The sequence below is a fragment of the Cupressus sempervirens genome, chromosome 1 (assembly GCF_028749045.1).
Source record: "Cupressus sempervirens isolate cs-2001-9-10 chromosome 1, ASM2874904v1, whole genome shotgun sequence".
NCBI classification, from domain to species: Eukaryota; Viridiplantae; Streptophyta; class Pinopsida; order Cupressales; family Cupressaceae; genus Cupressus; species Cupressus sempervirens.
Genome location: NC_143118.1, coordinates 758,391,099 through 758,404,526, shown reverse-complemented (window position 1 = coordinate 758,404,526; position 13,428 = coordinate 758,391,099). Strand labels below are relative to the sequence as shown.

General features: G+C 35.6%; 1 protein-coding gene across 4 annotated transcripts in view; it reads left to right on the top strand.

Annotated features, from left to right (window-relative positions):
- Positions 1–13,428, top strand: part of LOC149580113 (enhancer of mRNA-decapping protein 4-like) — a 94,445-nt gene that overhangs the window by 70,598 nt on the left and 10,419 nt on the right. For all 4 annotated transcript variants that reach the window (XM_089789272.1, XM_089789297.1, XM_089789289.1 and 1 more), the window contains 3 exons: positions 9,056–9,412; positions 9,621–9,740; positions 9,971–10,141. In XM_089789272.1, coding sequence (XP_089645398.1) covers positions 9,056–9,412; positions 9,621–9,740; positions 9,971–10,141 — 648 coding nt within the window. The remainder of the gene's footprint in view (positions 1–9,055; positions 9,413–9,620; positions 9,741–9,970; positions 10,142–13,428) is intronic.

Sequence of the window (13,428 nt, the reverse complement as noted above, 5' to 3'; positions counted from 1 at the left end):
ATAGTAGCCTAAATATTCTCCTCTGGAAGATCTGCTTCAAGGGTAGGAATTGCATTCTGGCAACTATTGCTAACCAATCCAGATGGGAAGCTCAAACTGAAAAATATGCAAGGTTTAATGATCACTTGAAGGATGTACATAGATGGAACCATAAGATCCAATGAAGGGCTTAAAGGACACTCTCAACCTTGAAGAGAGGAGGAGGATGCAAGCAAAGCATATCGGTAATAGAGGAAACAAATGTCTGGAGCAGCAGAGGGGAAGTTGAAGGAGAGAAATTCCCTGAAAAGTCCTGGATAATGTGATATAGACGTGAAGCATTCCCCCACCAAGAAGGATGACCTAGATTATTATTATTGAGTTCTTTACAATCGTGGACAGATTGCCAAGTTGAAAACAGTTGTGGCATTTGAAGGACACTTTTTCCAACTTGTGTTTCCAAACACGATCTTTAAATTTGAGTTGAATCTTCATGCGAAGACCGAATGGAAAATCCAATTCCACTTGCTGATTAACAAAAAAAAAAATGGGAGCTGAGGTTATTTCCAGTGCAATAGCTAAATCCTTGCTCAAGGAGTGCCCAATAGCCTCCAAGTTAGAAGGGAGCAAAAACTGCAGTGGGAAATATGGTAACCTTGCGAAAATTGGCATCATAAAAAGGGTTTTGGTCAAAGTTTGAACAAATGCTTTACAAGAAAAGCATCATTTGTCCAACACACAGGCTCTTCATCGAGAATAAACTCTCTATCCTTCTCATTTTAAAAAACCTTGCAACCAAGGGTGGGTTTCTACTGCCTCGTATAAGTCAGATGTTAAAGATTTGGAGACCCAGGAGTAGTTGAGCTCAGACATCAGTGACATCAGTCATGAGCTCAAGAAGGGGATTTTATAATAGCATTCAGCCATTAACGACCAGAGTTGCTGCAGTCAACATAGATTCATTCTCACATATCTGTAGCCAAACCCCTAGATGGTACTTGATCCTTGGCTGTTAGAAAGATGGAAGATCAAAAACCAAAAAATGAAACATAAACAATGCAATGTTTGGGATAGGATTCATGAAATGGAAACTGTTTGATGGAAGGAAACACGACATGCAATAATGAAGATGTCAACTTGAAATCCTACAATACTTACAATCTCTCTACAGAAGAAATTGTCTGATACTTGATCCTTGGCTGTTAGAAAGATGGAAGATCAAAAACCAAAAAATGAGACATAAACAATGCAATGTTTGGGACAGGATTCATGAAATGGAAACTGTTTGATGGAAGGAAACACGACATGCAATAATGAAGATGTCAACTTGAAATCCTACAATACTTACAATCTCTCTACAGAAGAAATTGTCTGTTCAAACCAGCAAGATAGCTAGTTACACACCTAAAGAAAGAGGAGGAGAACCTCTAATTTATAAATTATAATTATAGAGGTGAAAAGAGGAGTTATAGTCCAAGTCTTAGTATTTGCTCTCTTCATCAGTGTGTCTGTGCCTTGTTCCTCACAAGAGGTGAGCACACTCACATGCAAATAAGATGACTTACATATCAATATTCCTTGTAAGGAATATGACGATCACCTAAGAAAGTAGTTACACTCTATTGGTTAACAATTTGTCCCTCTTTCTAACTTGGCTTTATCTTGACTCTAGACGCCCAGAATGTGAGGAAACAAAAGGATGTCACCAACAAATGGGTCAGTGTATATGTTTTACCACTACCTGCTGAATTATAAGGTACAACTCCCTTATATGCAAGATATACTTGGAATGATGTTTTTATGTGATCAAAAGGGTGACTATGGGTATGCTCTTAACCTGAGAGCAGAAGAGGCTAACCAGATTACTCATAGACATAAGCAACCTAGGTGAGGTTTTAGGTTTAACACTAACTCTACTCTTAAATGCATCTAACACTATGGGATGCAAGGAGATGTAATGGAAGAAGGATATCTATGGCCCTAAGTGGCTCTCTGATCAAGGTTACCTAGTGGCAAATTCCCAACACACTTATAGGCCCCCTTTTAGGGTTCTTGATCAGTTACATTTACAGAGCACTTGAATCGCTCAACAATCCAACAGTCACCAATTACAATTCAATGCATTAGAGAAAGAATACAGAAATGATTAGAAACCCTCAAAATGGTTCATATTCCTCTTTGATTTTTAGCATCCATCTTGGCGCCAAAACTTGTATTTCATATCCAATAGTCACTGCAGGTTTAAATCTCCACCACCGATCTCCTATCAAAGATCACGATCAAAACCTAATAATCCTCTTTATTTCTCTTTTGTGGCTTCCTCCGTGGGTCTCTCTGTCATTCATACGATATGTTCTTTCGATGCAATGATGCAATCGATTGATTTTTGCTGTTTTGTTGTGTTAACTCAAGGTTTCATTTAACCCCTTGCGAATATGCGAACACTTATTGTCACTCCTTCGTAGCCTTCACCCCAAGTTATGATTAACCCATTGTGACCATGCGATCACTATCTTGGTTTACTGTTTGCAGTTTCGCCACTTAAAATTAACTTAAACTCCTTGCTACCATGCGATAACCATTTGGCTTAACTATTAATACTTTCGCCAGGTCGCAACCCAAAAAACCTTTAACTGCCTGATTACCCGCGACAATGCAATTGTTTGCTTTTAGGTTTAACTTTTAACACTTTTGCCAGGTCGCAACTTAAAATGTCTTGAATGCTCCTTAGCTGGCGACCTTGTGAAAACTATTCACCTTAACCACTACCATTTCTTGCACTGTCGTAACCTTAACTTCAGGTTACCCTTGACTTCCTGCGACCATATGATCAATGATTTTTGCTGCTTTGCCACATTAACCTCGTGTCATCTTTAACCACCCGTGACCATACGATCATTGGCTTCCGCTGCTTCGCCGTGCTAACTCTGGGTTTCATTTAACCCCTTGCGACCATGCGACGATCATTGATCTGTAAGATCTGATGGCTGAGATTAGAAGACCTTAACTCTTTGTTCTACTCTACAATGTGGGTCCATCTTCTAGCTGTGTACATCGTGGTAGACAAGTGACGCTATTTCATTGGTTGGCGAGTTTGGTAACTATAGAATATGATGTGCCCATTTAAACATGTGTCATTCTATTTTCTTTGTCGCATCTTCACAACTGTTTATCATGCAATGCCTTTAACTGGTGCGATGATGCGATTCATTAACTGTTGTTTATTTCGCAGTTTCGCAACCTTAAGTGTCTTGATTGTATTGCTATCTGCGATGGTGCGATGCCCTGTTTGATTTAACTGCAGCTATCCTTCACATCTACGTGACCTTAACCTTGAGTTAATTTGAATGCCACGCGAACATGTGATCTTTAGGTTTTCGCTTCTTCGCAACTTAAAAGTCTTCTAAACCAAATCCAAGTGCAATCATGCGATCCTTTCAAATTTGGACGTGGACATTCAGATGAGATTTGTGTCATTGATCTGAGAGCACATTTGGTCTTCGCCATCTTTGACCATGTTCTTCCATACCTTTACATATTTCAGTACTTATTTTGCATCGAACTCAACTTATCATTCTTTAGCTTGTTCACGCGTTTGCAACATGTTCTTTATTCTCAGTCCTTGTGTTCTTCATTGCCATTTTGCGCTGGATATTCCCATAATCTTTTCATTCAACCTGCATCATGTTGTCAATGGAACACTTGATCATAGAGTTAGGATTTCTTATGAATAGAACTGTTTCTCTCTCTCATTTGGGGAATGTATTAACTTATGCTTCCCATCCTAATCACCTAGCACGACTGAAAATATTTGCATTTGTCTTGTATTCCCACCTAGGCAACTCAGAGCGAAAGATGAGAGAGGAAACCTAATGGCAACCTACACCAAGACATGGCATGAAACATTGACTTAGCACTTGACCTGAAAGCTTGAAAAATATAGGGGACTGAAATCATGGCAACACACTCCAAGGGTATAAGATAATACAAATTAATAAACAAAAAATAATGAAACCGCCTGCAACCTCACAAGGACAAAACCTCTTTACATGTAGTAAAAATCAATACATAAATGCTAAGTGACAAGGTCTGAATCCGAACTCGAGTTTGTTGATCATAAAATTTGGATGAAATTCAGCAAGGGTAAAAGTTCAGAAAAAAATCGATATTAAATTTAACTTATATAAATTTGTTTATTTTTAAATGTAACTAATGTATCCACAAAATTGTAAAAATAGTTTGAATTTGCCAAATAATTAAACTAAAAAACTCAATATTATTTTAAAATAAAATAATATTATTATAAATAACAATATTATATTAAATATCATAATATTCGGATGAAGTTCGGAAAAAATACGCTGAAATTCGAACTTCACGGATGAAATTCGGCAAATTCTGTGACTTAGCATAAAAGGACAAAAATGGTTGAGTAAAGAATAAATTAAATTAAATAAGTAAGAATAAGGACAAAATCTCTTAAAATGCAGAAAAATTCAATACATAAAAAGACAAAAAGGGTTGACTAAGAATAAATAAAATTAAAGAAGTAAGAATAAATGAAATTAAATAAGTACCTCTTATTTATGGCTCTAAGACTTAAATAACCAGGACTGTAAAGACCAAGAAAATACTAATCACAGAGAAGGATTTGGTTTGAGGCTTGAAAGCAAGAAATTTAGGCTTTTCTAGAACATTGGTTTCCCAACTCAGGGGCCTCACTTTGAGATTGAGCTTTTTATTTTTCGCATTTGAACATGAAATCAATTAAAAAATAGGGGAAGCCGCTACTGTCCAGGGTAGTGGGTGCTTATCTTCATTAATGACATTGGCCCCAAGCTTGAGAAGGGGGATATTTGCAAAGCATTTAACATCAACAAATTTGATTTGTTACCTAGTGTGTGTATGTCTGACATAGATTTATTCCCATGCCCCAAGTCCTAATACAGGAGAAATCGGGATGTGTGAGGCCACCCCCCTACAGACAAATGCAATCCTTAGTATCTCACACCAACAAACCTCCGGATGCAGGAAGAAATGAGTCTTTCTTTTGGACAAGAAAATTTCCAGAACTCACAACAGGAAGTGACTTTTACATATACACAGAGCTGAAAAACCTGCAGCTCCAGCTGAATGAAGAGATACCACAGAGATATCAGCACAAAATGCACAGCCGCTCCTGCATCATAAATAGCTAAGTCACAAGGTTCGAATTTGAATTCGAGTTTGGCTGGTATAAAACTGGAATGAAGTTCGGGAAGAGTAAAAATTCGGAAACAAATTCAAATTAAATTCGCTTTATATAATTTTGATTATTTTTAATATATGCAATATATTCTATAAATTATCAAAATAGTTGAAATTGCTAGATAGATTTGACAACTTTATAAGCATGATGACACATTTATAAAGTATAAAACATAAGAAACATGAGAAATCACAATAGCAAAGATGTGTTTTATTTGCAAAGTTACAATTAAAAGTCAAGACTTCATAACTTCAAAAAAACAAGTCATCAAGAGCACTTGGCTTATATGGTGTAGCATCATCATCGGTATCACTACCCAATTCCTCATCAAAAAAGTCGGGCTCATCTGTGTCTGGTACTGCTATGTCTTCGAAGACTCGTTTTTGTGAAGATGACTCATTTGCTGATTTGTTCATGAGCAATTTTAAATTGCTGCGAACATAGACAAGACCTCCCAACTTTCTAGACAACAACTTGTTCCTCTTTTTGGAATGGATGTGGTCAAAGCAACTCCAATTTCTCTCACAAGTTGATGAACTTGCTCCTTGACTCAATATTTGAATGGGAAATCGCTGAAGTTCAGGAGTTTCTGCCCCATAGCGCATCCACCATCCATAACCAGGTACCTCATCTCGTGTCATATCATATTTGACTTCTCCTATTCCAAACATCCCTTCCACTTTCCTGTGTTTCCAACATTGTTCTCTAATTAGAGATGCAATTGATGGATCTTGTTCACTCCTCAAATCCTCATGCAAACGACACTCCTCAAGAACGCAGATAATAAACTCACACAGACAGGAAAGGAAACGGTGAAGTCTGCGATTCTGTGTATTTAAGGGTCCAATGCAAGGTTGCACGGGGACGTACTTGGGGTACTTAGGGTACGGGTACGGCTATTTTTCATTATAGGGGATGTGGGTACTGGGGTATGCCAAACTTTATTTTTAATTATACTTTTATATTTATAGAAAACCTGAAATCATGAGTCATGACAATGGTTTTTCAATAAAAGAACAGTGATAAAGTCTGCAAATGTAATGTAGTGTTTTCAGTTTCAGATTTGCTATATATTTATAATAATAATGTATGATAAATGATTAGATGCATAACAAGAACGGTGATAAAGTTTGCAAATGAAATGTATTGTTTTCAGTTTCAGATTTGCTATATGTTTGTAATAATAATATATGATAAATGTTTATATGCATGATAGAGAAGGGAGACTTTAAACATGAACAAGAAGATCATAAATCATATGACAATGACAGATTGCAAATGATAAACTTCTGACTTGAACAGTGATAAAGTTTATTGTTAATCAATATTGCATCAAAGTTTCAAACTGATTAGGTATTGAATTAAGCGTGATAAACAACAAGCTGATACATAAACCAAAAAAAAATAAAAAATAAAATAAAAATTTAATCAAAGTCGTTAGCTATGATGCTCTCCACCAAGTACCCGGTACTTGGGTACGTGGGTATGAGTACCCATGCAACCTTGGTCCAATGACTATTATATAGAGTAAAATTATTCAGAAATGACCTAAAACGAACTGCAAAAGAAAAATTTAGCATTTTCTAACAGCAGAAAAAGCCCCGATTTTTGTGGTCGAATAACGACGAATAAAATTTGAAAAAATCCAAATCTCATCCATGAAACACATCAGACCTTGTGACTTAGATAAATAGCATCACAGAAATATAATGAAGGTTTGAAGGAGGAATGAGGCACAAACAACTACAGGAGATAGGAGTCATACTTGAACTAGGATTATAGATGATTTATGTTTTGCCTACTTTAGTTGCTTCAAACTTATTTCTTACAAGAAGTAATTGACTTTGGCTTAAAGAGAATATTTTTCAACACATTTGGTCTTGACTCTTTGTTAATAATCTTAGACCTGTCAAAATGTTTTCAGGGACAGCTTTTAAAAAAGGTGCGCAACAACTTTTTCCAGTCAATGTTGTAGGCTCTAAATGTTCCCTACACTATCTCTAAGGTCTATATACAAGGGAATCCTGTTAAGGTAAATTGATGTTGTACTAAACAGAGGAGATTTGAGCGCCTTATATAGATTTACAAAGATGATGTTTATAAAAGAAACAATTGTGAACTGAAGACAAAAATAGAAACAACCTAATTAACTGTAGACTAGCTGAGATGACCAATAAAGAAACATTACAATATTCTAATAGCCTCCCTTAATGGTCATCACCTAACTACCCTTCAGAAGACTGTTAATGTCATGTGGTCATAAATTCTTAAAAACATCCTGCTGCTGCTGAGACCCTCCTTCGATTGGCAAAATGTCAATAACCAAGGAGGAATGAGGCACAAACAACTTCAGGAGATAGGAGTCATACTTGAACTAGGATTATAGATGATTTATCTTTTGCCTACTCTAGTTGCTTCAAACTTATTTCTTACAACAAATAATTGACTTTGGCATAAAGAAAATATTTTTCAACACATTTGGTCTTGACTCTTTTTTAAATTATCTTAGATCTGTCAAAAAGTTTTCAGGGACAGCTTTTTAAAAAGGTGCGCAACAACTTTTTTCAGTCAATGTTGTAGGCTTTCAATGTTCCCTTGCTGCACTATCTCTAAGGTTTATATACAAGGGAATCCTGTTATGGTAAATTGATGTTGTATTAAACAGAGGAGATTTGAGCGCCTTATATAGATTTACCAAGATGATGTTTATAAAAGAAACAATTGTGAACTGAAGACAAAAATAGAAACAACCTAATAAACTAAAGACTAGCTAAGATGACCAATAAAGGAACATTACAATATTCTAATTGCCTCCCTTAATGGTCATCATCTAACTAGCCTTCAGAAGACTGTTCATGTCTTGTGATCATAAATTCTTCAGTACATCCCGCTGCTGCTGAGACCCTCCTTCGATCAGCAAAATGCCAATAACCAAGAAGTCATCCAGTCTGATGTTTTTGTAACAAAGGCATTACTCCATGTAGCCAGAGACAGCGAGATGAAACTGAAACTATGGTTTTGAAGAAAATTGGCAAACCTTTTTTCGCAGACAAGTTCTATATCCCAAGTAAACTTTAAGATGATTCACTGATAATTTTTGTAGATGAACACTATGACTCAAAACAGAATGCAAAAAACCATAACTTTTTAGGAAAAAATTGGAAATCAGACATGATTGTTGTGGCAAAAATTTGATCAAAACCAGACAATAGAATCTGAGACACGGATCCATATTTGGCATTATTGTTGGCAACTTAATATTATGAAAAAATTTAATTGAATATTGTGACATCTAAATTATGGGAATATTTGAACTTTTTTATATTTATTGAAAGCTTTTCTTGGTTTCATTTATTTCTATTAGTGCTTAATATATAGAGTAAAAAAAATTAATTAAAATAATAATTTAAATTATTATATACTATGTAATATATTGTCAATAAAAGCATATAATAGTTTTATAATAAAATTATAAATAAAAAACTTGGTACTTTTTATATTTCTGCTTCTATATTTACCCAAGGGTAACCAGTTCCTTCAATTATTTCTGTTACCAGTACACCATATCCACACACCCAATTACAATTCTGATTCAGCAACTTCTGTTATTGTTTGCATTGCGGGAACCCTAAGATAGGAATTTTAGTTTTATATTTGTAGTATTATCTTTTGACGAGGATGCTCTATGGTTTGCAATATTTTTTTTCTACAAATAATCATAACGTCTTCAAAGTCAGTTTAAAAAATATAATCGGTTATGTCTTTGTATAGAAATCCCAAATTTTAAGGCTCATTCTTTCTTCTACATTCTTGTGGGAGCTGTTGCAGCTTATTGCCCTGCAGAAGGATCTGCAGAACAAGATGGGTATGATGGTGTCTATACCTGTTACAAAGGAGGGGAAGAGACTGGAGGCTGTCCTAGGTCAACGTATAGAGAAGGTAATGAAAGCTCATACAGATGCTATGTTGGCAAGATTTCAGGAGGAGAATGCAAAGCGTGAAAAAGCAGAGCGTGAGCATGTGCAACAAATGACAGCACTATCAAATGCAATCAATAAAGACCTTCCGGCTATTTTTGAGCGTGTTTTGAAAAAGGAGTTCAGCTCACTAGGACCTAATGTTGCACGCATGGTTACTCCAAGTTTGGAGAAAGCAATCTCAACTGCAATAAATGATGCATTTCAGGTTTCTCTCTTCCTCTGTGCTACATTAGTTTTCTCTCTTGCTATGTTCTACACTGTGTTAATAGCTCAGATATGAGCATGAAGTTTTTTAATAAACCGTATTTCCTTCTGCTTCTTGAGCTGTTTGTTATTCAATACTCTTTATTGTGATACTGTAAACCCCTGTTTTGCTTTTCTCCAATTAAAAGATTTTCCAAAAAAATGTGCAGAAAGGAATTAGTGACAAAGCATTTAGTCAGTTGGAGAAGTCAGTTGGAACTAAGCTAGACTCTCTCGTGACAAGACAAATCCAGACACAATTTCAGTCATCTGGAAAGCAGGCTCTTCAGGTCAGTCAAAATTTGGATGCATCACATTTATTATTTTTGCCAGAATGAATATTTTTTAATAATGTTATAGACAGAAATGTGAGACTGTAAATGCTAAGTAGGAGATATTTGACATGCTGTGGAAAATATCTCCCACTTATCAACCATAAGTGTAAATGCTTTTTAATAGAATTGTGAGCAACTTATAGACTGTTTTTTATATGCCGTGGAGCCTAATACTATGTCTGCAGGAAGCTTTGCGAACAAGCTTTGAGAGTTCAATTATTCCTGCCTTTGAGAGATCCTCCAGGGCAATGTTTGAGCAAGTAGACACTGCATTTCAAAAAGGAATGGCAGAGCACACAGCTTCTGTTCAGCAGCAATTTGCAGCTTCCCATTCAGGGCTTGCATCTACACTTCAGGTAAGGATGTAGTGTAGTTTTCCTTTTGTTTGTGGATGTGTGATTATTTTACTACAACCTCATTTAGAAACTTTTTGAGAAAGCAGCGTACCAAAATTATATTTGTTTTTACACTGGCTATTTTGTGTGTTTGTTGAAGCGTGTGTTTTACGTCTAGTTGGAACAGATTATATTGGTATTTATGCTGGTTGGTTTATGTTTATTATCATTGCCTTACTGTGGTTGTGTATTGGATATTACCACATACCTTTCTATGCGTGCCTATCCATCTATATCAACCCATCTTCAATATAAAATAATTCAATATACAACTCTCTCTCTCTCTCTCTAATATTCAGTTATATGAATCCAGTTATTTTTAATATCCATCCATATCAACCCAGCTTCAATATAAAATAATTCAACATACAACTCTCTGTCTCTCTCTAATATTCAGTTATATGAATCCAGTTATGTGCATAATTGACCCTCTTTATTTGTTTGTATGTTTATGTGGTTGGACATTGTATTGTTGTCATTGTTACTTGCATCCTTTTACTTAGTTTGTGATTATTTTTCCGTGTTTAACCAAGTTTTTGGGATGGAGATGACAGGGGATGTTTTCATAGGACATTTTTTGAAAACTATTTTAAGGGATGGCTATAAAAATTAAAAAATATATAAAATTCAACTATTCATATGATAGCAGTTGTAAGGCATTCATTATATACATCATAGAAGCTTATTACATGACATTAGATTTGAATTGAGATTTCATGTTGACAAACAAATTATCAAAATCTACTTTCTTTTATTGTCTATATGCATATATATTAGGATAACAACAAAATGCCCAAAGGCTGCAATTTTCAACTACAAAATGACAAAAGCATAGAAAATACTAAGCTGTCCTTATAAAACATATGGTTTAAGTCACTGCCACTATGACAATACAGATTGACAGAGGCTAGCCACTATGTTCTAAGAAGAACTTCTCATCACTGCACAACTTTGAAGGGCCTTCTCTTACCTTCATCAATAGATGGAGGCACTCTCTCAAGCCCAGCTGCATATCAATTGGGCTGTATAGCATAGGATGTTATATGGATAGGGTGTTCCTAGTATTCCACCTCTAGTTGATGACAGGCTTAATATGCTCCTTTTAAAAGCCCAATCTGGGTTCCCTACTATCAATAATTTGTTTCATCTGCCCAAGAATGTCTGAAGTTTCTCTGCAAGGATAGGGGAGTTTGTATCAATGGCTGAGGTGGGGCAACATACATTATGCAAATAATAAACTCAAAAAATATAGTTCCATGTAGTTTCTTGACAGGGGACTAGGTTTTGAGGACATGTTTTAGGGATCAAGGGCATAAGTTTGGGGATGACAGGGGTTGACATAAATGCATATAGTTCTTGAAAAACTAGTTACAATTGAATGTATAAGGAATAAGTTTTCTTAGAATTACAAATAAAACTATAAAAATCTTCATGCTATGTAATCTATTTGAACCTATGTTCCCTCCAGTTTCCGGGACGGCAAATTTTTTTGGCATTGAGGGGGGGGGATGGCAAACAGGGACGGCTATATATGTAGGGAAATTTTAAAATATACATTGAAATTTGCAAATATACATGTCATTCATATGAAACTAAGCACAACATTTGTACAAGCTTAAACATTATAGAACCTTAACATAGACCATTTGAATGCCATCTAGGAAATAATAACCGATTTCAGTACTTAATTGTCAATATGCATATCGATATGTGAACAAAAATATTTAAATATAAGTTTAGCTGTGAACAATATCATAAAATTTTGGAAAATTAAATATGCCCAAAGGCTAGAGGGCTGCCATAAAGTGTCATAATCATGTTCAAATTCAAGATGAACATAGAAAACAAAATATAGAAAAATGAAGCAAACTGCTGCTCAAGGTCTTGGAAGCAAGAAAATCACCTCCTCTTTTTGCAAAATTAAAATCCCAGCCAGCTGCAACACACTCAAAATTCACAAGCAAAACCAAACAAATGACAAAACAACCATAATGTGGTCTTTTTTGACCTTTTTGGAAATTTGGAAGGGCGGAGCCCACTGGACGACCAAGTAGGGACAAACAAAATAATTTTTTTTGTTTTAATTATTTTTTTAAGCCAGCTGTCCCCAGTACGGTTAGGGGTCTTTTGGATGTCCCATTTCTGTACCATCCGTCCCCTTTTTTCTCCCAGAAGTCCCCAAGTACCGGGGACGCCCCCTACATTTTTTGCCTTATTGGGGACAGTGGGGTGACGTCCCATACCCGTCCCTCTGTCCCGGGGACGTCGCCGTCTCGAAAACCTTGGCTTTTCAAGCGGGGATGCGTCCTTGGGGTACATAGATTTGATCTAGTAAACTATTAAACTGTAAAGTTGTAAACACATTGCAACTATTGCTCTAAACATTTGTATCTTGAAGTGAGCATTGGCAATGAAAATGTCAAATTCAGAATTTATATCCTTGTCAAAGTTTATGTATGATGATTACAGTGATAGATGCTTAAAATGATAAATGGGTCGAAGTGAAGCTTGTAATCATTCCCATGCTCATCACCAAAACCAATTCCAACCAGCCTTGTCTATGTATGTAATGTCCCCTCTTGCGATTCACCCTTAATTTGCTTCTACTTTCCAACTTAGGGTTTGAAATAGATCTTATTTGTACTAAATAGTGTGAATTATGGGAACTTGAATTTTATGTCACTATTGAAAATATACAGTGTATTTCCACACAATATGTTCACCCCAAATATACAAGCTTGTCAAATTTTATATATATATATGAAAAATAATTATTTCATATGCAAAAACATGGTATATTGAATATTATATATCTCCCATAATAATAATGTGGTGACTTAAATTGATGTGCTTATTTTTATCCAGTATTGTTTCTTCCTTTGTTTCATTGCTTAATTCATACGATGTTCCTATTACCATTGAGTTTTCTACATATTATTTGTATCGGTGCCTTTAGACCTATGTCCAATTCCCCTCCCTGTCAATTTCTTTTTTTATTTTGCTCCAAGTTCTTCCATCCTTTTAATGCCCATTCCCATCCCCCATAAATTTGCATGAAGATGGGCTTATGTATGTCGCCAAGGGGTGGGACTGCTTGGTTGACATCTCATGTGATATGGCCCTTGATTCGGCGAGGTGTTAAATTAATAACTTGTCCTTATGTGTTATCTGATGATTATGGGAGTAGTTGGTAAGAGATAATAATGAAATATGAATTATTAATATATATTTATACATATGAATGCCTA